This window comes from Chanodichthys erythropterus, chromosome 9, assembly GCF_024489055.1.
Source record: "Chanodichthys erythropterus isolate Z2021 chromosome 9, ASM2448905v1, whole genome shotgun sequence".
NCBI classification, from domain to species: domain Eukaryota; kingdom Metazoa; phylum Chordata; class Actinopteri; order Cypriniformes; family Xenocyprididae; genus Chanodichthys; species Chanodichthys erythropterus.
Window position 1 is genome coordinate 28,955,757 of NC_090229.1, and position 22,764 is coordinate 28,978,520.

Here is a 22,764-nt window from a genome sequence, read left to right on the forward strand (position 1 = left end):
AAACAACAGTCCTACCTCAAATTTTTGAACCATTGTGTGCTTTAAAAATGCACAAGTTGACTTCTGTTCAACATTCCTTAAAGTTCAGCTGTAATTCACTGCCTGTGACAGTGTATACTTTTCTTCTACAGATGCTTGGCAATAGATCATTATAAAGATGACAATCAAGAGAGGGAGGTGTGGTTACTTCTATCTGTTAAATAGGTATGGCAAACTAGTGCTTAAGTGACATGTCACTCTCTGAATGAACCTGTACATACAGCTGTTACTGAATTAGGCTCTTTGGAGACAACATTATGCTGAGTATGAGATTAAATTAAGAGATCATTCAGAATGAAATCAGATTTGTTTTATTGATGATGATGACGTTATGGTTGGACCTGATATTATTCAAAATGTTACAACAACATTTGGCTCTTCTGAGGAGATGTCATCTGTTATTTCTTCTTGCCTGGTTTGGGAGCTTTATCAAGACCTTGTACATATTTCCGAGGGATCTGATAACGATCTGTAATAAAAGAGAAAACTTGCTCTCACACATAAGCAAACGATTGCAGGTACAAGTATAGGCTGTCATATTGCGCTGTACTATACTGTACCTAGCAGCAGTTTGCCAACATGTTGGACCTGGTTACCCTGGATCTGCACTAGGACTCTGTTTTTGGCCCCAGGGGACTCGTTGAGGACACAGCTGGCCTGAACCTGACGCTGCAGAGTGTCTGCTACCACAGCTGGATCTAAACCAAACGCCTCCAGATTCTTAATTACTGTAACCTTAATAAAAGGGAGAATGAGTGACAAAACTTTATTTCACATTAGACAAAAGGCAGTCTGTCTAATAATATTGAAAAAATAAAAATTAATAAAATATTAGGGCTGTTTAAAGTGGCCACAAGATATATTTTTGCATTTAAAAAAAAGAGTGACAGTCATTACATTTCTCAAAAAATGAGGGCTGTCGTTATCACTTTAGTAGGGGGATCACTATCATTAACTATGATTTGTAACCTCAAACTCCTAATTTACTGCTTATTAATAGTTAGTAATGTAGTGGTCAAGTTTAGGTACTGGGTAGGATGAAGGGATGTAGAACATGGTCATGCAGAATAAGGCATTAATATGTGCTTTATAAGTACTAATAAACAGCCAATATGCAGGCTAATAAGCAACTAGTTAAAAGTGCTAATTATTCCCCATACTGAAGGGTTACTGGCAGTGTTGGGGAAAGTTACTTTTAAGTAATGCATTACAATATTGCGCTAATCCCTAAAAAAGGAACTAATTGTGTTACTCAGTTACTTTTTATGAAAAGTAATGCATTACATTACTTTTGCGTTACTTTTTGTCACCTGGGCTGGGCTTGCTCGTTTGTTTTTAATGACAATAAAAATGGTTCTATTTTTGGCAAATGTTAAGGCCCTTTCACACCAAAAGTGAAATAAATAAGCCTCAGGCCGAAGGAAATACATATTGTACAGAAGAGGGGGCAGCTTAGCTGTGCTGTCTTTCAGCTGTGCTGCCATTCTGGATTAAAGAAGAATAGAATACAGTAGAAGGAAGTTTAACACTCTTATTTCTAAATCTAATCTAAAGAAATTTTTGCTTATTAGAATGGTTGAATTGGTTCATTATAGGTCAGCAGAGACTGGTTAATAAAATGAGATTAAAAACAAAGTATATTTGTTTAATTTAATATATTCAATTATTTACGGGTTTGCATTTCACCGTTTTTATTCATTTTGAGGAATTCTGAATGTTTTCGTAAAGTAAAATGAGTAAATGCATGTTCACATTTAGTCTAGAACTACAATAACCATTATATTTACACAGTGCACACAACGACTCTGCACTTTATTTATCTCAACATGGCAACAGGAGAGCTGACAGTCAATAAATGTGAAAACAGTAATTTGCGTTACTTATTTGAAAAAGTATCCTAGATATTTTTATTGTAAATTGAAAAAATAATGTGTTACTTTACTAATTTCTTGAAAAAGTAATCCGATTATGTAACTCAAGTTACTTGTAATGCTAACCCCAACACTGTTTACCAGGCCGTCAATAGATAATATTTTTGTTTATCGATATAACACACACTAAATTAAGCATACACCATTTATCCTTTAACACGTTCATTTTGTCATAATTTACTATATCCAGCAAAGTAAACCATCAGATTTAAGATTGATACGGCTTAAAACGATCTGATTGAAAACAGCGAAGACAAATTGTGTTAAAGGGTTAGAATAGAAATTTCAACCTACCAGGGTTACAGGTACTTTTGCCACTGTAGATGTTCAGTGATAAACTCCTGACTTCTAAGATCATCTAAGTGCGTGACGTAAATTACGTTAATGACGCTCATTAAGAATTTGAATTAAATCGCATACGTTATTGTCGACAGCCCCAATAAAACTCATTTAGATGATAAAACAACAGATACACTACCATATACTAACAGATTTTTTTTTTAAATAAGAGCAATCAATACTTTGTTACAAAAGATTTATTTTTCAAATAATTGCTGTTTTGTTTTTTGTTTTTGTATTTTTACTTCTATCCATTAAAGAATCCTGAAAAAAAATTATTTTGTGGTTTCCACAAAAATATTAAGCTGATTTCAAAAGTAATAATAACAATGTTTCTTTATCAGCACAAATCAGCATATTAGAATGATTTCTGAAGGATCATGTGACACTGACAACTGGAGTAATGATGCTGAAAATTCAGCTTTGCCATCATAGGAATAAATTACATTGTAAAATATATTAAAAGAAAACAGTTATTTTAAATTTGAATAATTTTAAATGGTTTTTACTGTATTTTATTCAAATAAATGCAGTCGTGGCTTCTTTCAAAAACAAATATCATCAAGATAAAAAGTACATTGACACATTCTGATTGTTAGAAGTTAATGGATCATGTTCATAGTTAATGTAGTGAACTACACCTGTGGTTACTCTGATAGGACACTTCAGAAAACTGACTTCCTAGGTCCACTAATAACACCTTGACACCAGTTGGTTAAAAGACAAGTGAAGTTAGTTCCGAGAAAGAAAACACTTGATATGATATTGTGTTATGTAATAAATCATGTTCATAGATGTGTGGCTTAAAGGCACAGTATGTAAGTTTCGTTGCTAGAGGTCGCTCATTTAAAACAATAACAAAGGCGTGGCTTGATGACAGCGAGAATGAACGTGAAATCATGGGAGTTGTCATCTTCACCTTCACAGCCAATGGAAAAACAATCAGATGGGACTCAGGCAGAAATCATATTCATGGGTGAGCTAATGTACTAAAGTTTTTTTTTTTTTAACATTACTGTGGTATGAAGCAGCGTATTTTACTGCGGTATTTTATGTTGCTTACTACTGTATATGCCGCAGATGGCCGTTGCCGCTGCTTTCGCTTTGTTGCTTGTTTATGAAGATTAAAGTTACGTTTAACATTGGCCTTTTGAACTTTGTTACAGTTATGTTTGAGCACTTACATTCATATTGTTTTATTTAATTTGACATATAATGACCTCTTATATGTCAAAAGTTCAAGGAAAATTTGATTTCTCAGTTCATAACCCCTTTAAAGCATCTTTGGTGTTTCCATGGTTTCTATGGAAGGACAGAGTAGCAAGGGTATGACGTCATTGACAGGTGATGCAATGACGAGGGTTGTAACGCTGGTTAACAATATTGTTCTACTGGTTTTTGGATATTTTAATCCAAAAATCTTACATATTGTGCCTTTAAGCATCCAAATAATTTTTGGAGCCACTATATACAGCCATGTTCTTATAATGCCTTGATACCTTCTTATTGGATCCTCTGGAGGCTACAGTAATGTCTATAGGCTCCATCTGTCCTTTCTTAACAACAGGAGGCTGACCTGGAAACAGCACCTCATGGCATGCCTGCATTCTGGTGAGAGTCCTGCAGAATTATATAGTCTTTCAGTGAACTTACTATTAAGAGCAAAAAAACATTATTTCTGTGTTATTTTTGTCTACAACAGTAACTTTAACACATTATCTTCAGAAATATGAATCAGAAACTTAGGCAAAGCATGTGTAGAGACTATCCTGGAATTTTCTCACTCAAACCACTGCCTGCTGCTGCTTCTGATTGCTTTTAGCTGCCCATAAATACTGGTTCTCTTTATAATAATAGCATATTGGCAAAACATTTGGCAAACGATCCAGCATGTATCTGTATTTGCACTCTGGAGAATGTCAAATGTTTCTGTTTACATTGTGTTTTTGCAGCATTGAGCAATGCAGCCAATCATTAATATCTGTTGATTTCTTGAACGCAATGGCCAATAAGAGGTGTTTACATTAGAACTGAACAAAAGCTGCACACTCGCAAATCCTCTCATTATAACAAACATTTTTGTAAATAAGAGATGCATTGTGCAGCCATAACAGAACATTTTGAGATAACGTGGAGACAGTCCACCTTCAACTATTTTAATGTTGAGTACACAAGTCTTTGGTAAGATGTAGGTAACAATTTTTTTTTTTTGCTATACCAAATGTATATACCATTGTTTTTATTATTATTGTGTTGTTGGTGCAAGTAAAGAGCTTTTGTGACTCATGTTTACAAAGTGTATAGGCATAATGTTTTGGTGTAGTTGTAGGATGTACTATCTTGATGTTTTAATTAGTGGTGGGCTGTTATAGGCGTTAACGTGCTGCGTTAACGTGAGACTCTTATCGGGCGATAAAAAAAAATATCGCCATTAATCTATTCTCAAAGTTGGGTTAGGAGCTGGGTCTAAACTACGCAAGCTATGATGACTTTCACCTTGATATTTTAGCGCGGATGTATACCTAGCCGAATTGACCCTTCGCAAAGACCCGCCCCCTAAGTTACTGTTGCTTTGTCCGACAAGCCGTGGCGCTGTCACGCCACACGCAGTGATAAATGCATCACAGAGCAAAGAGATTTGTAATTGTGTAATGCCTCAATCATGGGCTGGCATATGCAAATATTGGGGGCATACACCCTGACTGTTACGTAACATTCGGTGTTATGTTGAAATTCACCTGTTTTTCTGAGGTCTTTTAAACAAATGAGATTTACATAAGAAGGAGGAAACAATGGGGTTTGAGACTCACTGTATGTCTTTTCCATGTACTGAACTCTTGTTATTTAACTATGCCGAGGTAAATTCATTTTTTGAATCTAGGGCACCTTTAATGACAGAAATTTCATTTTTGGGTGAACTAACCCTTTAAGACAATTATGTGCTTCTTGCGAAACACATACACACACACAAAAAAACAATGCTACGATATACTTTATGCATTTTTACCTGCTAAAGAGGTCATCCCATTTCAGTGTCTCCACTTCGTGGTACTCAGACTTCTCCAGCAAACAGTCACAAAGTGTAGGGTTAATATTAACATAACTGATGAATAAGAGAAGAGAGGAAGTCACTTTAGTCCAAACCTTGTGAAACTACACTAGTATAGTACTGAAACCATGCAGTAGTTTGCATAGATCCATATGGTACTTAAGCTCACTTTTTGTTGGTTTCATGGACCAGTTCATTTTTCTTCACATAATCTGTGATGATATTCCTCACTTCACTGGCCTTTAGAGGCGTCCCCTTTCTGAAACACAAAAAATGCTCAACATTCCCACTACACTCCCACTAACACACTTTAAAAAGAAATTCACAACAAAATGTTTCCACTCGTTAACTTTTTCTGGGCGTCCTGAAAAAGAGGTTCCAGGCGTGCAGTGACCCCATACAGTTGTGTGATTTCAGGGGGTTGGTATGGGAGCTCACAAGCCCCGCACCCCTCAGACTCTTTCTCCGGCTCACAATCCTCTGGTGTGCTGAAAGAACACAATCTGTAGAAGTAGAACATGTTGTTCAAGAAAACAGCCACTTCCCTCAAAACCAAGAACAATTGCTGGACATCAACAAGCATATTTTCAGTTGATTTTTTACTATTTCAACTGTTTTAAAATAAATTTAAAGTTTATGAATGAGATTTTAATAGTGAATGGTTTGACTGCTTACTCAGGGTTCCTCCAGTCAACTTCCACAATGCTCTCCACACCTTTACTCAGCTCCTTCACCTGAACCAGACTGTGATCTCTCTGCATGCACAACAGAAACTTAGACAGCTGGAAAGGAAGAGAGAAAAGTTGTGACCTACTAAAGCAAAGATAAGGCTACACTGAAATTGACTAAAACCTCACAATCTGTGAACAGTGTACCTTTTTATAACTTGATTTCTTGATATCTAGTTGCTTTCCTCTAGGACTGCGGGGGGAAAAAGTAGAGATTGTGACATTTCGAGTTTGACCACGTTACAATTAACACAATGTATTAAAGATCATTTTAATGTGTTTAATGTCTCTGATGTCCCACAGTGATTCACAGTGTTAAGTTAAAAAATTATAATATTTGCTGTAAAGCAAAAGGCTGAGCTTAGGAAATAAAGGCAAGTCATCAGAAGATTAATAATAGAGGCAAAATTACCAGCAGGACACCATGTGCTTGCTCAGGAAGGTGCTGGTCAGTAGTGGGAGGTCTGACTTTTTGACTTTAGTCTTAAGGGCATGGAGGAAACATTGCAGCAATAACTCATCCATCTGCTCTGTAATAATAGAGACATGAACGTCAACATACAGAAAATGCCTACAAAAAAGTGTGACAAGAAGTCAAAGACATTTCACCCTGTGGAGATCTAGAGTCATGCTCTTCTCCATCAGTGTCTTCACCCTCTTTATCCTCAAGCAGTTGTTCTTCCTTCAGCACCTCATGCTCATCCAGCCTCAGCTCCTGCATGCTCTGACAAGATGTTTCCACTACAGCCGATTCAGAGCCATCCTTCTCCTCACATTCCTCTCCCTCTGATTCTCCCTCCACCTGTGCTGGAGAGTTTGTGACCGGTATAACCGGAGGATGCGTCTTATCACCAAATGCCCTACACAGAATTTGAGAAAAATGTCTGTAGAAAGTTAATTTGATGCATAATTGATGTTATATCATCTGAAAATGTAAACTATATTATTGCCCAGCTATTAGGGCTGGGTTGAAAATAAAGTTTTTTCTATTTTCATTGATTTTCATTTTGATGAACTGATTTCAATTCTTAAATCCCAGAAATATTTTTTTTTTGGCCTATGATGTTTTCAGCTGATGAGTGAACAAAACTTCACAAGTAACTTTGCAACTACATGTCAAACTTGTTTTGGTTTAGTAGGAACTGTAAAAGGTAGCTGCTGTGACTGACACTGCTGACTGATATCTATCTAACACTGCATAGTGAGAAACACACTGATGACATGATGTCTGTGTGAGGAAGGTGTGCGGAGGTATGAAAATACATGCGTTGACAATCGGACTGAATGCAATGATTGGGCAAACATTTTATGGTCCTACTGCTTCCTAGCCTGACGTGGTCATACTCAATTCTAGTCAGAATATGAGTCTGATACTGCTCCATTGGGCTTTGATTATGGGGGCGTATTTCAACCGATCCAGGAAAGACCTCAATTGGATAGACCTACAACCAATCAGAGCTACAGAGTAAGTGACGTATGTTGACCGACGCATAGTTGTCAACAGAACTCTTCTTAGCGACCATCGGGGCCAGCTGATAAATCAAACTTTTGCCGAATCCCGTAGGAAGGACGGCAAAGACATCTTTCCTATCGACAAATGCCTTGATCGCGGTCCTCTGTTCCTCTTTTAAAATTAATGCGCTGTCGATATCTTCTATAACGGACGCGATGGCGGAATCTACACATCTCAGTTCTTCAACAGCCATCATTGTTGTAAACCTTTTGCAAAGACTCGTCCCCCTTAGTTACTGTTGCTTTGTCCGACAAGCCGTGGCGCTGTCACGCCACACAGAGTGGAAAATACATCGCGGAGCAAAGAAACTGACAACACATCGACAGACGAGACAGAGCAGGTTACTTATGATATTAAACAAAATCCCAGCTTTCAAACTGTGTAGTTATTAAAAAAATTCAAACAATAAAAACTGTTTTGTGGCTCTTTAATGTGTTGTGACCATGATCGTGACAGATTGCTGTAACGCCTCAGCTCAAGAGGCTCGTGAACCGATCATCTCTTCCTACTAGTCCATTTATAGCATCAAATAAACATGAATGAACATGAGAATGAATGTTGTTTCAAACGCGGAAAGACGTCAATATGCACAATTTTTCACGTTTAACTCCACCGATGTTAATCTTCTAACTCCTGACTGCTTTGTTGGACAAAATGGCGGATGCGGCATTCTGATTGGTTAGATCGCTTGTCAATCAAACTCCCCAAGCGCTCTTTGATGACGTGGGTGGTTACGTAACTGCAGATAGCCTATCCATCATCGATTAAAGCCTGCCCTGGCAATTTGATTGGCTCGGCCTTCTGGGAGCCGAGCATAATTACTCCACAATGGATCGAGTCCAGACCGAACTTCCCGTCCAAAAAATGTTGTGGGCGGGGTTCGGGCTGGCACCCAGGCTAACTGCTTCCACAAACGCTACAAAACATATATAAATTTAGACCACTTAAACGGGACCTATTATGCCCCTTTTATTTGGGTGTAAGCAAAAACATGTCGTTTTTGTGTGTGTCCCTTTAAATGCAAATGAGCTGCTGCTCCTGGCACCCTTTCCAGAAGAAGGTAGCGCTTTAACAGCTTACATTTCGGATACTCAACAACAACAAAACTGGAGAATCTCATGCGGCCAAAATGTCAGAAATTGTCAGCAGCGGTGTTCAACCTTACATGTTTGAACCAGAGACGGACACTGATGGAGAGACTCAGGAAGAAGTTATAAGTTTTAGAATGCAACTGGAAGTTTCTGAATGGTTAGTTGATAAATATATAGTTGTTGCGGAGTTAAAGGGTTAATTCACCCAAACATGAAATTTCGGCCATTAATTACTCACCCTTATGCCCTTCCGAACCAGTAAGACTTTCGTTCATCTTCAGAAGACCAATTAAGATACTTTTGATGAAATCCAAGAGCTTTCTAACCTCTCTATATACAGCAAAGCTGTAAAAAGTACAGTGCAGCGTTCTACGTCAGAACACCAGCTCAGTATTAGACGATGCAGTACATGTGAGCAGCATGACGCACGTGTGCGCTGCTGACGCAGGAGCTGGCCAATAATGAGTCGGCATTCTGTCGTAGAACCAGGAAGCACTGCACTGTTTACACAACGTAAACAGCACAGGAGATTGACAGGGAAGAGAAGAAATTATTGAATAAAGTCGTTATTTTTGTCTGTTTGTTCTTTGCACACAAAAAGTATTCTCATCGCTTCATAACCACTGAAGTCACGTGGACAATTTTAACGATGCATTTACTACCTTTCTGGGTCTTGAAATTGGTTATGATGTTGCTGCATATAGGGAGGTCAGAAAGCTTTAGATTTCATCAAAATTATCTTAATTTGTGTTAGAAGATGAATGAAGATCTTATGGGTTTGGAACGACTTGAGGGTGAGTAATTGATGACCGAAATTTCATTTTTGGGCGAACTAACCCTTTAAATTGATTAAACTCATCGACTACCATGTACAGTCTGTAATGTTAATCGTTTGTGAAAATCCAGGATTAAACTGACCCTTGTTTGTGAAGCAGTCCGGTGTTCTGACAATAAATATATATGGAGACTCTTATGTTAATTGGTACATCCAATAACAGAACATTTGCAATGTTTTTGGCGCAGACCTTACACATCTCCAGCAGCTACAGTGAGGAAACAGAAATGACGGACTGCTGCGGTTCTCTCAGAGCGGTATCTATGCTAATAGGTTAGATCAACACCAGTCATGGACTGGGCTTACCCCTACTCTTGCGTAAGAGTAGGGGGGAAAATCTGGAACTGTGCATACATGCAGTATATTCTATGGTGACCGGGATGACAAATGGATGAGACTAATAATATTTATTTTTACTTTAGAAAAAGAGTGGAATTAAGAAATTATTATATTAACATAGTGCATAATATATTGTATTGCACGCTATGTTACTTAGACAGCATTCGAATGAAGTTTATCAATAAATGTTTAAACGTTGTACATTTTAATCCCATCCAAGTCTTTTAAATCCATTCACTTATCGTTTATTTTTTATTTAATATTTTTATATTATTATTAGTTACATTTGTACATTTATTTGCTTTATTTCCCCCTTCATTTCTCATATTTCTTTATCTAATTAATATTCTGTACTTTGTTAGTGAAAATTTGTATTCTGTAGGTTAAATTCTGTAAATGCCCGATCATGGCAATAAAGTTTTTTGTACTTTATTATTGTATTTCTGTAGCCTATTTCTGGCGACAGTAGTTTAAGTTTAAAAAATAGAATATTTTGTTCATTATTTGTATATAACCAATGAAAGCTTTATTTACGATTTTATTTCTGTAGGCGCACAGGAATTTTAATTTATGGGAATATATATATTATATATATATATATATATATATATATATATATATATATATATATATATATATTCCACCCTTATTTTTCATTCTTAATTAAAAATAAATATTATCATGGTCTCATCCATTTGTGATAGTTCCAGGTTGCCATGGTCACGCAGGTTGTTTACACATGTAACTCGTGGCCATGAGAAATAAATGTCGTTCGTTCCCTCAACATAATGAAGTCGTGGCCACGAGAAAAATATCTCATTTCCTCACCATATGATCTCGAGGCCACGACTTTACATCACATGGCCACGACATAAGGATGACATTACCTCGACAAAACAAAATCTCATATTATATATTTATATCAATATATTGTGGCCACGACATATTATCACGTTCCCACGAGTTTATATGTTGTGGCCACGACAAAACTAAATGAACCCAACATGTCACCTCCCAGTCACTGTAATATTCACATAGGGTGATATATAATACATTGCATATCTCTACTGCTTGATTTTTGATACTGTTGCAAAACACAACCAATATTATCACCCTGCTATAATTTGCTAAATGCTCATATAAGGCATGAAGATAATAAGATATAACATTAAAGGGTTAGTTCACCCTAATGTCATTGCTTGCTATGGAGGCCTCACAGAGCCATCAGATTTCAACAAAAATATCTCAATTTGTGTTCCGAAGATTAATGATGGTCTTACAGGTGTGGAACGGCCTGAGTGTGAGTAATTAATGACATAAATTTCATTTTTGGTTGAACTAACCCTTTAATGTCATGTTTTTTTTTAAAGCTGCTTTGAAACTATGTGTATTGTGAACAGCGCTATACAAATAAATTTGACATGACAAAGTGGTCGGAAATGGAAGTATAAATGAAAGTTAAGACAGATTAATGCTGTAACGCAAAGCTCACCACAGCTGGTCCATGTATGCGTGTAAAATATTCACTCCCTTCCCCTTCATTCCACTCTTCCTCATCTCAGTGCTCGACACAGCTGCTGTCCCAACAGCCACTGGTGCCCTTTAACACCAAAAAGCCACATGCACATAAGAGAATATTATTTACAAGCATTTTTAATAATGAAGGCTCCACATCTCAACATCATTCAAAATGCTACAGACGCTACTGATGCTGATGAGTAAGAATAGCCAAATCCAGTTTATAATCGCAATAACAAAAAGTTGTAAATCTTTATCCAATTGTGGTATCTTTCAGATCATTCAAGATTTTAAGTCCAATATGAATCACCTATGAGAGTGAAATGTGATGGAATGCCCAGCGTTACCTGTTCATCACAAGAGTGACAGCACAGCAATCGCCTTGATGTACCTCAGGAAGGCCACTATTGGATACCACTACACCAGGCAACATGAGATCTGCAGGAGAGAAATGAGTCAGACATGTTCTCTGAGATACACAGATGCACACTAACAAACAGGTGCTGACCTGCTCCACCGGATAACTTCTGCAGGACAGGTGGCCACGTGGTGAATGCCGGTAGCATGGCGGGACATCGCCACAGTGTGTACACTAAGATCAACAGGCAAAAATTAGCATAAACTTCATCAGCATTCACAACAAAGACTGATGGTGAGCTGCAGACTCACCTGTTGGGAACAGCTGTTTCTCCAGCTGAAAGAATATGGGATTTTTATGGAGGACATACAGAGTGACTGCATCTCCTTTATGTGCGTAAATCTTCACAATATTCAGCTCTTCTTTATTTGGGATGAGCTCATTTAGTTCCTGAACTGACAGAGAAGGAAAAGCAGCTGAGATATCTGTTCTCAGCTTCCTCCTGTATGGGCAGAAAAGACCACAATGACAAGATATCAAAATAAATGCAGTAAGTGTGTGCGTATTATATGTGTGTATTGTATTTAATTATATATATATATATATATATATATATATATATATAAACAAACTAAATAAAAATGTCATGTACTAAGATATTTAAAATGCTGAAAATGACATAATTATGTGAAAATCAGGGGAGAAATACTGCTTATAATCATGCTAATCTTAAGTTGTCTCTTTTAATAACTACACAAATGTATCTTGAGTTTATAAACTCTCAATATTCCTATGTATTACCAGACATTTCAGAGGGGAAAATAATCACAGGGTTTGACCAAGATGTTCCTTATGATGTAAATAAAGCAAACAATGCAGTAACAAGAGTAATACAACAATAGCATATTATAAAAGGGTATGGAATCACCAAGAAACATATTTTTGTAAGGCACTTTATGTAAAGATACAGTAGATGATCTCGAATGAGTAAAAAGAAAACATATACACAATATACTGTAACAATATAATTATCACAACATTTAAGCCACATACTATTCAATATTAAATCTGACATTGATTCCTGAAAACACAATGTCCACGATGTGACTCAATACTGAATCAGATTTACTTTGCAAGTGTATTTATTTTAACTTATCTTTAAAAATGTAACTGTTGAATACCTGTCAGATCCCTTGATAACGGTGTTTGATTTCACACGAAACGCTTTTGCAAACATCTTGGTATTCTGACGTGGTATTTGCAAGAAGCCGCTTAAAATCACATAACGAAGTGTTCTCTAAATCCCCATATTATAAAAAAACTATTAGAGTAATTCAACCATCTGCTCTGAGCACCATGCGCGTGCAGCGCCGAAACATGTCCGACGGGAAATTACCGGCGTCTGTTGAAGTGACCGCCAGACTTCTGAAAGTAATATCATTCAAGCTTTTAACTGATTTATATTTTTAAAAGAAAAATATTAACGCATGATGACTTGTCAGTTTTAAAAGGATATATCACCGAAAATTAAAAACTGTGCATTATTTAGGTATACTCAACATCGTTTGTATTTCCAAACCTCCTCTTCCGTAGCATAAAAAGATGTTAAGCAGAATTTACGGGACTAACCACTATGGAAGCTAAGTAAAAGATAAAAAGATAATTGCGACTTTTTATATCTCGCAGTTCGGACTTTATCACTCGCAATTGCGATTTTATATCTCACAATGCTGAGAGAAAAAAGTCAGAATGGCGGTATCTGTTATATATATATATATATAAAAAAAACAAAAATAAAAAAAAACAGTAACATCAGAACAGTGATATTACAATTACCTTTTTTTAATTTTTTTTTTTAAATTTTTTTAGAAATGTCTGTGTCTCCTTTCATGCAGGTAAATATATTCAAACCAGCCCTGTTAATTGGATCCTTTTAAAATCCTTTAAGCTGGTCTAAAGAAGTCTTCGCTGCTGCACAGACAGAGATGAACACAGTCTACCACTATGTTAGATAATACAGAAAGTAAAAATGATTCAGTGCTTTCCAGTGAGTCGGCACTGAAATCATCCCTGAAGATAAAGAAGAAGGTAATAACTGAGGAGTATAAGCTTGCAGGACAAGTGCTCGGGATAGGCATCAATGGCAAGGTCTGGGAAATATTCCAGAAGAAAAACGGCAAACACTATGCCTTAAAGGTAGGCTATCTATTTTGTTCATGTGACATATATTCATATCCAAACTATACAATTTGAAGCGAATTAAGAGAAGGTAAAAAGGGTGAATGTTTCTAATCACAGTGTCAATCTTGGTTACAGTTACAGTGTTATGACTGATAAGGACCTACCAGCTATTCACTGTTCATTAAATTAATTTCTCTCCTGCTTGTACTCATACTGTACATGGTCCCTTATGAGTTCATGTATCATTACGTTTTGAGTTTTCACATAACCTAAACGCTTTGGTAAATGGGGATTTCGTATTCCTGAAAATAGACATTTCCACACTATAAAAATATAATAAAAACTCATATCTTAAAAACTAAAGGTGCCTCAGATATTGTATTGTGTACTCAGTGAACTTTTAATATTTCAGGTGCCTCAAAACGTTTTCCATTATGGTTACTGCAGGAGCTATTAACAGTCTTGTCAGCCCTGTCAGGAACTATGTGGGATCCATGAAGCTCTTAAGATATAGACTTAAATTCCTTATAAAACTGCCAATATATTCTCCAAGGGCTCTGCCAATGTGGTAATTTTAGGAACCCCAAATATAGCCTCAGTAATCTTTTATCCATACATCCCCCATTAAATCTACACTCTTAAAAAAAGTTCCAGAACCGTTTTTTCCACAACTATGCCTCAGAAGAACTATATTGGGATCCTCAAAAATACCTTTTACAGTTCTTAAAAGAACAATTATTTTCTTTGTGTAAAGAACATTTTAAAAATTTAAAGAACTTTTTCCACTATAAAGAATCTTTATCTTGTGCAGTGGAAAGGTTCCATTGGGGTTCTTCACAGAACCATTGTCATCTGCCCTGTTAATGCCATTGAAAAATTACAAATATACAAAATTTTGCCAAAATGTCTTTGATGCTGGAATTAGAACATTAGGATCTGTTGAGCAGTAGGGGTGGAAATTACCAGAGGCCACACTACACAATATTATCACGATTCTTAATACTTTTAATCCAGATGAAATTAAAGCCCTGAAAATATTGATACTTGCCGTCTTTGTTTCGATACAATATCCTCATGCAAAATATTATGACACTATGCTGTATTGATTTCCTCCCACCCCTACTAAGCAGTAAATACAGAGGGTCCATTCTAAGAGAAAACAGAATAAATTACAGATGTGCTGAGTAGGTTTATCCAGACACAATGCTAGGGACTCTCTGAGGTTGAGATATTTCAGGACATACTGCAGGCCCTCCAACAATCATGTTCCAGTAAATTCAATAGAGGCAAATGAGCAAAAATCATTCCATTATTTTAGACCGTGAATTAAGCTGTTCTTGATGCTTTTCGCTCACTTTCAGATGCTGCGGGACACCCCTAAGGCTCGACGGGAGGTGGAACTTCACTGCAGGGCATCAAGCTGCCCACGTATCGTAGAAATTGAAGATGTCTTTGAGAATTACTACCAACGCAAAAAGTGTTTGCTTCTCATCATGGAGTGGTAAGGCTTGTTAACACACTTAAATCAAATTGTCATTAATTGGTTATATAACAGGCCAGATAAAAGTGCCTTCAAATTCTATATGTCACTTAAACAGTATGGAGGGGGGAGAACTCTTTCGCCGCATTCAGGAACGTGGTGATCAAGCTTTCACTGAAAGAGGTACAGATCCTCACATCAAGCACATACACTCATTCAACTCCATTGATTAGAAAACAGTAAACACATCCCAGTTATTAATTCTCTATTTTTTGTTTTTTTCCCCTTTGACTCCACAAAATGATTAGAGGCCTCAGAAACAATGAGAAGCATTGGAGAAGCTGTCGAGTTTCTGCATGGTATTAACATTGCTCACAGAGACCTCAAGGTGAGCTACTGTACAGCCATCATTATGTATCAGCAGACAGAATTATATTATTCTGTTCAAAAGGGGGCATTTATTTTTTTAAAGAAATTACTACATTTATTCAACAAGGATGCAATATATTGATCAAAGGTGACAGTAAAGACATTTATAATGTTACAAAATATAATTGTTTACAAAAAATAAATAAAGCTCAACAGAAATGTTTCTTGAGCATGATTTCTGAAGGATCATGTGACACTGAAGACTGGAATTATTGCTGCTGTAAATTCAGCTTTGGCATTATAAAATAATTGTATAATTTTTAATTATTTTAAATACAGTGAGGAAAATAAGTATTTGAACACCCTGCTATTTTGCAAGTTCTCCCACTTAGAAATCATGGAGGGGTCTGAAATTGTCATCATAGGTGCATGTCCACTGTGAGAGACATAATCTAAAAAAAAAAAATCCTGAAATCACAATGTATGATTTTTAAACTATTTATTTGTATGATACAGCTGCAAATAAGTATTTGAACACCTGAGAAAATCAATGTTAATATTTGGTACAGTAGCCTTTGTTTGCAATTACAGAGGTCAAACGTTTCCTGTAGTTTTTCACCAGGTTTGCACACACTGCAGGAGGGATTTTGGCCCACTCCTCCACACAGATCTTCTCTAGATCAGTCAGATTTCTGGCCTGTCGCTGAGAAACACGGAGTTGAGCTCCCTCCAAAGATTCTCTATTGGGTTTAGGTCTGGAGACTGGCTAGGCCATGCCAGAACCTTGATATGCTTCTTACAGAGCCACTCCTTGGTTATCCTGGCTGTGTGCTTCGGGTCATTGTCATGTTGGAAGACCCAGCCTCGACCCATCTTCAATGCTCTAACTGAGGGAAGGAGGTTGTTCCCCAAAATCTCGCAATACATGGCCCCAGTCATCCTCTCCTTAATACAGTGCAGTCGCCCTGTCCCATGTGCAGAAAAACACCCCCAAAGCATGATGCTATCACCCCCATGCTTCACAGTAGAGATGGTGTTCTTGGGATGGTACTCATCATTCTTCTTCCTCCAAACACGTTTAGTGGAATTATGACCAAAAAGTTCTATTTTGGTCTCATCTGACCACATGACTTTCTCCCATGACTCCTCTGGATCATCCAAATGGTCATTGGCAAACTTAAGACGGGCCTGGACATGTGCTGGTTTAAGCAGGGGAACCTTCCGTGCCATGCATGATTTCAAACCATGACGTCTTAGTGTATTACCAACAGTAACCTTGGAAACGGTGGTCCCAGCTCTTTTCAGGTCATTGACCAGCTCCTCCCGTGTAGTTCTGGGCTGATTTCTCACCTTTCTTAGGATCATTGAGACCCCACGAGGTGAAATCTTACATGGAACCCCAGTCCGAGGGAGATTGACAGTCATGTTTAGCTTCTTCCATTTTCTAATGATTGCTCCAACAGTGGACCTTTTTTCACCAAGCTGCTTGGCAATTTCCCCGTAGCCCTTTCCAGCCTTGTGGAGGTCCACAATTTTGTCTCTAGTGTCTTTGGACAGCTCTTTGGTCTTGGCCATGTTAGTAGTTGGATTCTTACTGATTGTATGGGATGGACAGGTGTCTTTATGCAGCTAATGACCTCAAACAAGTGCATCTAATTTAGGATAATAAATGGAGTGGAGGTGGACATTTTAAAGGCAGACTAACAGGTCTTTGAGGGTCAGAATTCTAGCTGATAGACAGGTGTTCAAATACTTATTTGCAGCTGCATCATACAAATAAATAGTTAAAAAAATCATACATTGTGATTTCTGTTTTTTTTTTTTTTTATAGATTATGTCTCTCACAGTGGACATGCACCTACGATGACAATTTCAGACCCCTCCATGATTTCTAAGTGGGAGAACTTGCAAAATAACAGGGTGTTCAAATTCTTATTTTCCTCACTGTATATATATTCAAACAGAATACAGTTATTTAAAATTATATAATATTTCGCAATATTACATTTTTCTGTAAGACAGCTTTTATATCTGGTTTACTGAAATTATCCTTTGTATTTAAAACTTAACTTTTTTGATAAAGGACAGAAAGATGACACACACAAACATTGCTGAATGGTTAGTGTTAAAAGGCCTAGGTTCATGTTGAAGAATAATTAAGGCATAACTTTATTATACCCATAATGTGACTTTGTAAATTTGCTTGTATTCCTGTGGACATTTGGTCTATCCTATGTGTTATGCAATTGTTGGATCCTGCAGTGGATTCCAATTTAAAATGTAATCAGTTAGATTTGTGAATTTAATTTAACATGGGAATTTAATCATCGCATTAAACCTTGCAAATAATGTAACTAAAGATATTTATAACTAAAAGGATTTATGGAAGAACAGTTATTCTGTAATCTTATACTTGCTCACTGCTGGAAGCCAAGAGAATACAATATGTACTGATCATATAAAAGTGGAACCATTTGTAAGACCATTTAAAACCCCTCCTGAAGGTTTTCCCCATTTATTACTTGTTGAGTCCTATAGTATTAAAGCTTAAAAAAATATAATGAGAAATTAGTTTCTATCCTGGTGCTTATATATGTATTAATAGTTAACAATGTAGGACTTTTACAACACACATCATACAGCTAAATTTCCATGCATATAAACACAAGAATCTGTTTATATTTAATTTATATTTAATATTTAATTTGCAGCCAGAGAATTTACTGTACACATCAAAACAGCCAGATGCCCAGCTCAAGCTTACAGACTTTGGATTCGCCAAAGAGACCACATCCAACAACTGCTTGACCACCCCATGCTATACACCTTATTATGTGGGTAAGAAGACAAGTCAGTTTCGAGTTTCATTTGGTATCATAATACAAGGACGCTAAAGTGAATCCTTCTCTTTTAGCCCCAGAGGTGCTTGGTCCAGAGAAATATGATAAGTCATGTGACATGTGGTCATTAGGAGTCATCATGTACATCCTGTGAGTGGGAACATTCTGATTGCTATAAAATATTCTTTTATTGCCATTTATATTTCCATGAAGAACCCTTAACATCCATGGAACCTTTCCATTCCACAAAAAATTCTTTAGATTATAAAAATGTTCTTCACTTGAAGAAAAATTGGTTCTTCTAAAGGCACAATATAATATCCAAAAACCATTAGAACAATGTTATATATTTTGTTGACTTTTGTACTTACATTATACCAAATGTGACCCTAGACCACAAAACCAGTCATAAGTCACACAGGTATATTTAATAGTCAACAATACATTGTATGGTTCAAAATGATTGATTTTTCTTTTATGCCAAAAATCATTAGGATATTTAGTAAAGATCATGTTCCATTAAGATATTTTGTAAATTTCCTACCATAAATATATCAAAAATGTATTTTTGTGAGTGGATATGCATTGCTAAGGACTTCATTTGGACAACTTTAAAAGCGATCTTCTCAATATTTTGATTTTTTTTGCACCCTCAGATTCCAGATTTTCAAATAGTTGTATCTCGGCCAAATATTGTCCTATCCTAACAAAACATACATCAATGGAAAGCTTATTTATTCAGATTTCAGAGGATTCAGTTGACTGGTTTTTTGGTCTAGGGTCACAAATGTTTCCAAGAATGTTTAAATCCAGAAGAATAACCAATTTTATCCAGGGCATGGATCATGTCCGTGTGTCGCCTATCAATGACATCATACCCGCATTACCCCCCCGGTTTCCGGTTTTATTTTGTAAAAACCATGGAAAAACCAAAGACGCTTTAATCTATTATGTGTTTTATTAGACAGGTGAGCAACTGTTTGGATACATTTATCGACAGAAAACTAATCATGTTATATAGCTCAACACAGTAAGACTTATTGTTCAAATCTTGTTTTCTTGATTTACAGCGAGTACCATGTTTTACCATGCCTAATATCGATCTAACTTACTGCAGTGTGCAACAAGTGTCTCATAGTAGCCGCCGAGCGAACGCAGAGTAACACTATAACAACTTTAACACACAAATGTATCTAATATGATAAAACAGCACTGCTTTACCCCACATACGCTTGACCTGAAGAAGCAACTGCGGCATAATAAAAGTTCTTCTGCGTCTCTCATTAGCAATCACTCTAGTGGCCAAGTTTCTGCTTGCACAACACTCGGCCCTGCTCTGTTTCATACTACAGTAATGTTAATAATCTTATCCATATACATGATTTTCCACCGGCTGTAGACGTGAAGACAACACTTCCCATGATTCTGCGAAATCAAGGCCTCATCAAGCTACGCCTTTGTTTTGAATAAGCGACCTCTAGAGGTGAAAATTTACATATTGTGCCTTTAAGAACTAAGAGAAAGGTTCTTTGGGGAAGCCAAATTCAAAGTTCTGTCATGAAACTCTTGATGTCGCAGGCTAATAGGTCCTTAATTCAATTTGCTAGCAATCACATTCTCTATAGGGTGCAACTGATTGGTTCCTGTTGCATCAGCAGCCATTGAGCTTGCTGCTCAACTTTCAAATACTTGGTCAATGTTTGTTGTAGCAGCGTGCAGTGCACTTTCAGGAAACCTCCACCTCCCCCAGCTCCACCTGTATAGATCTGCTATGGGTAATTCATGTATGCTATATTGTGCAGCAGCAGCATGTCTTACATTCTTACAGCAGTATGTATGTATAGCGAGTCCTATACTTTCTATGCAGCAGCAGCAATAACAGCAGCTTGTAGCAGATCTATTCTGCCAATACCAAACATTTTAACATTTTAATATCCATTACCAGGCCAAATACTCTGAGAGTTGTCATGACAGAAAATGTTTCTTCTTTGGCATTGTTGAGAAAATAAACCTTTTGGAACCTTTATTTCTTAGAGTGTATGTTACTGCGTTTAAATTCACAACCATCACATATCCTCTTAGGTTGTGTGGATATCCACCATTCTACTCAAACCATGGCTTACAACTCTCACCGGGAATGAGAAAACGGATACGGAATGGCCAGTATGAATTTCCAAACCCTGAATGGTCACAGGTGTCAGAGGAAGGTAATTTTACAACACTTATGATGGTGCATTTTGTTCAACATCACACACATATATTATGTGATAAGACATTTTTTCACTCTACAGCAAAGCAGCTCATTTGCCAACTGCTGAAAACAGATCCTACAGAGAGAATGACCATCACAGAATTCATGAACCATTCTTGGATCAATGTGAGCATTAGCATTTTAATCTTTGACTAAACAGGCAAAGGTCTTACGATCAAGGGTACACAAGTAAATGGCAATTAAGGCCATGTTTTTTGAGAATTCATTTGCATGCTGTTTGATAAATTTGATTAATTATGGGGACAGTGGTGTTCATCATAACATTTTGCTCTTATATGATTATTTGTACATTTAAAGTTTTAATATTTAATTTGTGCATCTTTCTCTCTTGGGATCTATGCAGAAGTCAATGACGGTTCCTCCGACACATCTGCACACAAGTCGAGTCCTTATGGAAGAAAGTGATGTCTGGGATAAAGTCAAGGTCTGTTTTCTGTTGGTTATATATTCAGACATGAAAACAAAAATCAAATATTTAATGAAACAGACTACTTTTTAAAAGTTTGGGGCTAGTACAAGCATCGGCAAGGATGCTTTAAATTGGTCAAAAGTGACAGTAAAGAAATTTAAAATTGTACAAAATATTTATTTCAAATAAATGTTCTTTTGATTCCTGAAAAAAGTATTATTATCTTAAATTGAAATAATACTTCACAAACACGATATTACTGTTTGTTTTACTGTATTATATATTAAATGAACATAAAATAATTTATTACAAAACATTATAAAATCTTACCAACCCCAAACTATTGAAAATAGTGTATATAGACCATAAGAACCAATAATCATAATTTTCTGTAATTGCTTTGGTAAGTCTGTTGTGTGTGTAAATGCACAGGAAGAGATGTCTAATGCCTTAGCAACAATGAGAGTGGACTACGAACAAATAAAGATCAAAGCGATCGAGGACTCATCCAATCCTCTTCTTTTGAAGAGAAGAAAGAAAATGGCGGCTGCAATGAAAGAAGCACCAGGACTGTGACAAACAAATGCATATGTGGACATGTGTAGGTCAATAATTGGAGAATGAGGACAAAAATGTACTCTTTCATGCCATTTATTCTCCATTTATCATTCAGTGTTTGCAGTTATAGCCTGACTAATGTCTGGGAGGATGTTTGAGGTGTTCCAGTAGTTCTGATTAAAATTTTATATGTGTTTGAAGTTTTGGTTCTTGAAACCGTTTTAAGGCCTGTTGTGCGCACACATACACTGTTTAAAAAATTGGGATCTGTAAAATTTTTAAATGTTTTTGAAAGAAGTCTCCTATGCTCACCAAGGCTGAATTTATTTAATCAAAAATACAGTAAAAAAGTAAGTGTGAAATATTATTGTCACGTGTATGTTCTGTTTTATTTTATTTCTAGTTCCTGTACCTGTTTCCTTTGTTCTCACTGATACAATTTTTCAGGATTCTTTAATGAATATTAAGTTCAAAATAACAGCATTTGTTTGAAATAGAAATCAATCATTTTTTTGACAATAGTATCCAGTTTATCATTAACTTTTTAACCAAGCATTAATGCTTGTTTTGTAATGTGTTTGATACTGCATGCGTGTGCATTATGTTAGCATCCTGTTAAAAAGTGAATTGATCAAAATCTAATAAACAGCGGCCTAAACCATTACATCACAATGTTATATAATACACATCGGTATGCATTATTTAAATCAAGCATGAATTCATCTGCTTTAAGCTCAAGAAATGAGTGCTGGTTAAACATTCCCTTGTGACAAATGAATGACTAATTGACTCCATATGAGTACTTTCCCCTTTATGTTTGTTCAGCCATCATGACATCATTAAATGCACCATGGTCTTTTATAAAAACAAAAACACATTAATATGGTTATATAAATATAATTCCAAGTATTCTGG

At 36.4% G+C, this 22,764-nt stretch overlaps 2 protein-coding genes across 3 annotated transcripts; one reads left to right on the plus strand and one right to left on the minus strand.

Moving 5' to 3' along the window:
- Positions 1 to 333: 333 nt before the first annotated feature.
- Positions 334 to 13,107, minus strand: eif2d (eukaryotic translation initiation factor 2D). 2 transcript variants are annotated; one of them, XM_067395250.1, is made up of 15 exons: positions 12,922 to 13,107; positions 12,052 to 12,242; positions 11,891 to 11,974; positions 11,730 to 11,820; positions 11,357 to 11,464; positions 6,696 to 6,946; positions 6,499 to 6,616; positions 6,234 to 6,279; positions 6,034 to 6,140; positions 5,709 to 5,861; positions 5,528 to 5,617; positions 5,317 to 5,412; positions 3,809 to 3,929; positions 600 to 774; positions 334 to 508 (listed from the first exon to the last, which is right to left on the minus strand). In XM_067395250.1, the coding sequence occupies exons 1-15, from the start codon at positions 12,975 to 12,977 to the stop codon at positions 438 to 440; spliced, it is 1,758 nt and encodes a 585-aa protein (XP_067251351.1). In that variant the 5' UTR covers positions 12,978 to 13,107; the 3' UTR covers positions 334 to 437. The 2 variants fall into 2 exon arrangements, with proteins under 2 accessions (XP_067251351.1, XP_067251352.1); XM_067395251.1 differs by lacking the exon at positions 334 to 508 and adding an exon at positions 2,951 to 3,009 and having other exon boundaries at positions 632 to 774.
- A 637-nt stretch (positions 13,108 to 13,744) lies between these two features.
- Positions 13,745 to 22,104, plus strand: mapkapk2b (MAPK activated protein kinase 2b). The gene is made up of 10 exons (XM_067393826.1): positions 13,745 to 13,936; positions 15,283 to 15,422; positions 15,520 to 15,584; positions 15,710 to 15,789; positions 18,482 to 18,608; positions 18,685 to 18,760; positions 20,693 to 20,817; positions 20,902 to 20,987; positions 21,226 to 21,306; positions 21,724 to 22,104. The coding sequence occupies exons 1-10, from the start codon at positions 13,745 to 13,747 to the stop codon at positions 21,865 to 21,867; spliced, it is 1,116 nt and encodes a 371-aa protein (XP_067249927.1). The 3' UTR covers positions 21,868 to 22,104.
- The last annotated feature ends 660 nt before the right edge of the window (positions 22,105 to 22,764 follow it).

What these genes read in the sequence shown, in the direction of transcription:
- mapkapk2b (XM_067393826.1), top strand. Translation starts at nt 13,745, where the DNA reads ATGTTAGATAATACAGAAAGTAAAAATGATTCAGTGCTTTCCAGTGAG. An exon ending in CTATACACCTTATTATGTGG is followed by an intron (nt 18,609 to 18,684) that starts GTAAGAAGACAA and finishes CTTCTCTTTTAG; the next exon opens with CCCCAGAGGTGCTTGGTCCA. An exon ending in ATGTCTGGGATAAAGTCAAG is followed by an intron (nt 21,307 to 21,723) that starts GTCTGTTTTCTG and finishes GTAAATGCACAG; the next exon opens with GAAGAGATGTCTAATGCCTT.
- eif2d (XM_067395250.1), bottom strand. Translation starts at nt 12,977, where the DNA reads ATGTTTGCAAAAGCGTTTCGTGTGAAATCAAACACCGTTATCAAGGGA. An exon ending in GAAGTTATCCGGTGGAGCAG is followed by an intron (nt 11,821 to 11,890) that starts GTCAGCACCTGT and finishes TCTCTCCTGCAG; the next exon opens with ATCTCATGTTGCCTGGTGTA. An exon ending in GTCCATGAAACCAACAAAAA is followed by an intron (nt 5,413 to 5,527) that starts GTGAGCTTAAGT and finishes CTTATTCATCAG; the next exon opens with TTATGTTAATATTAACCCTA.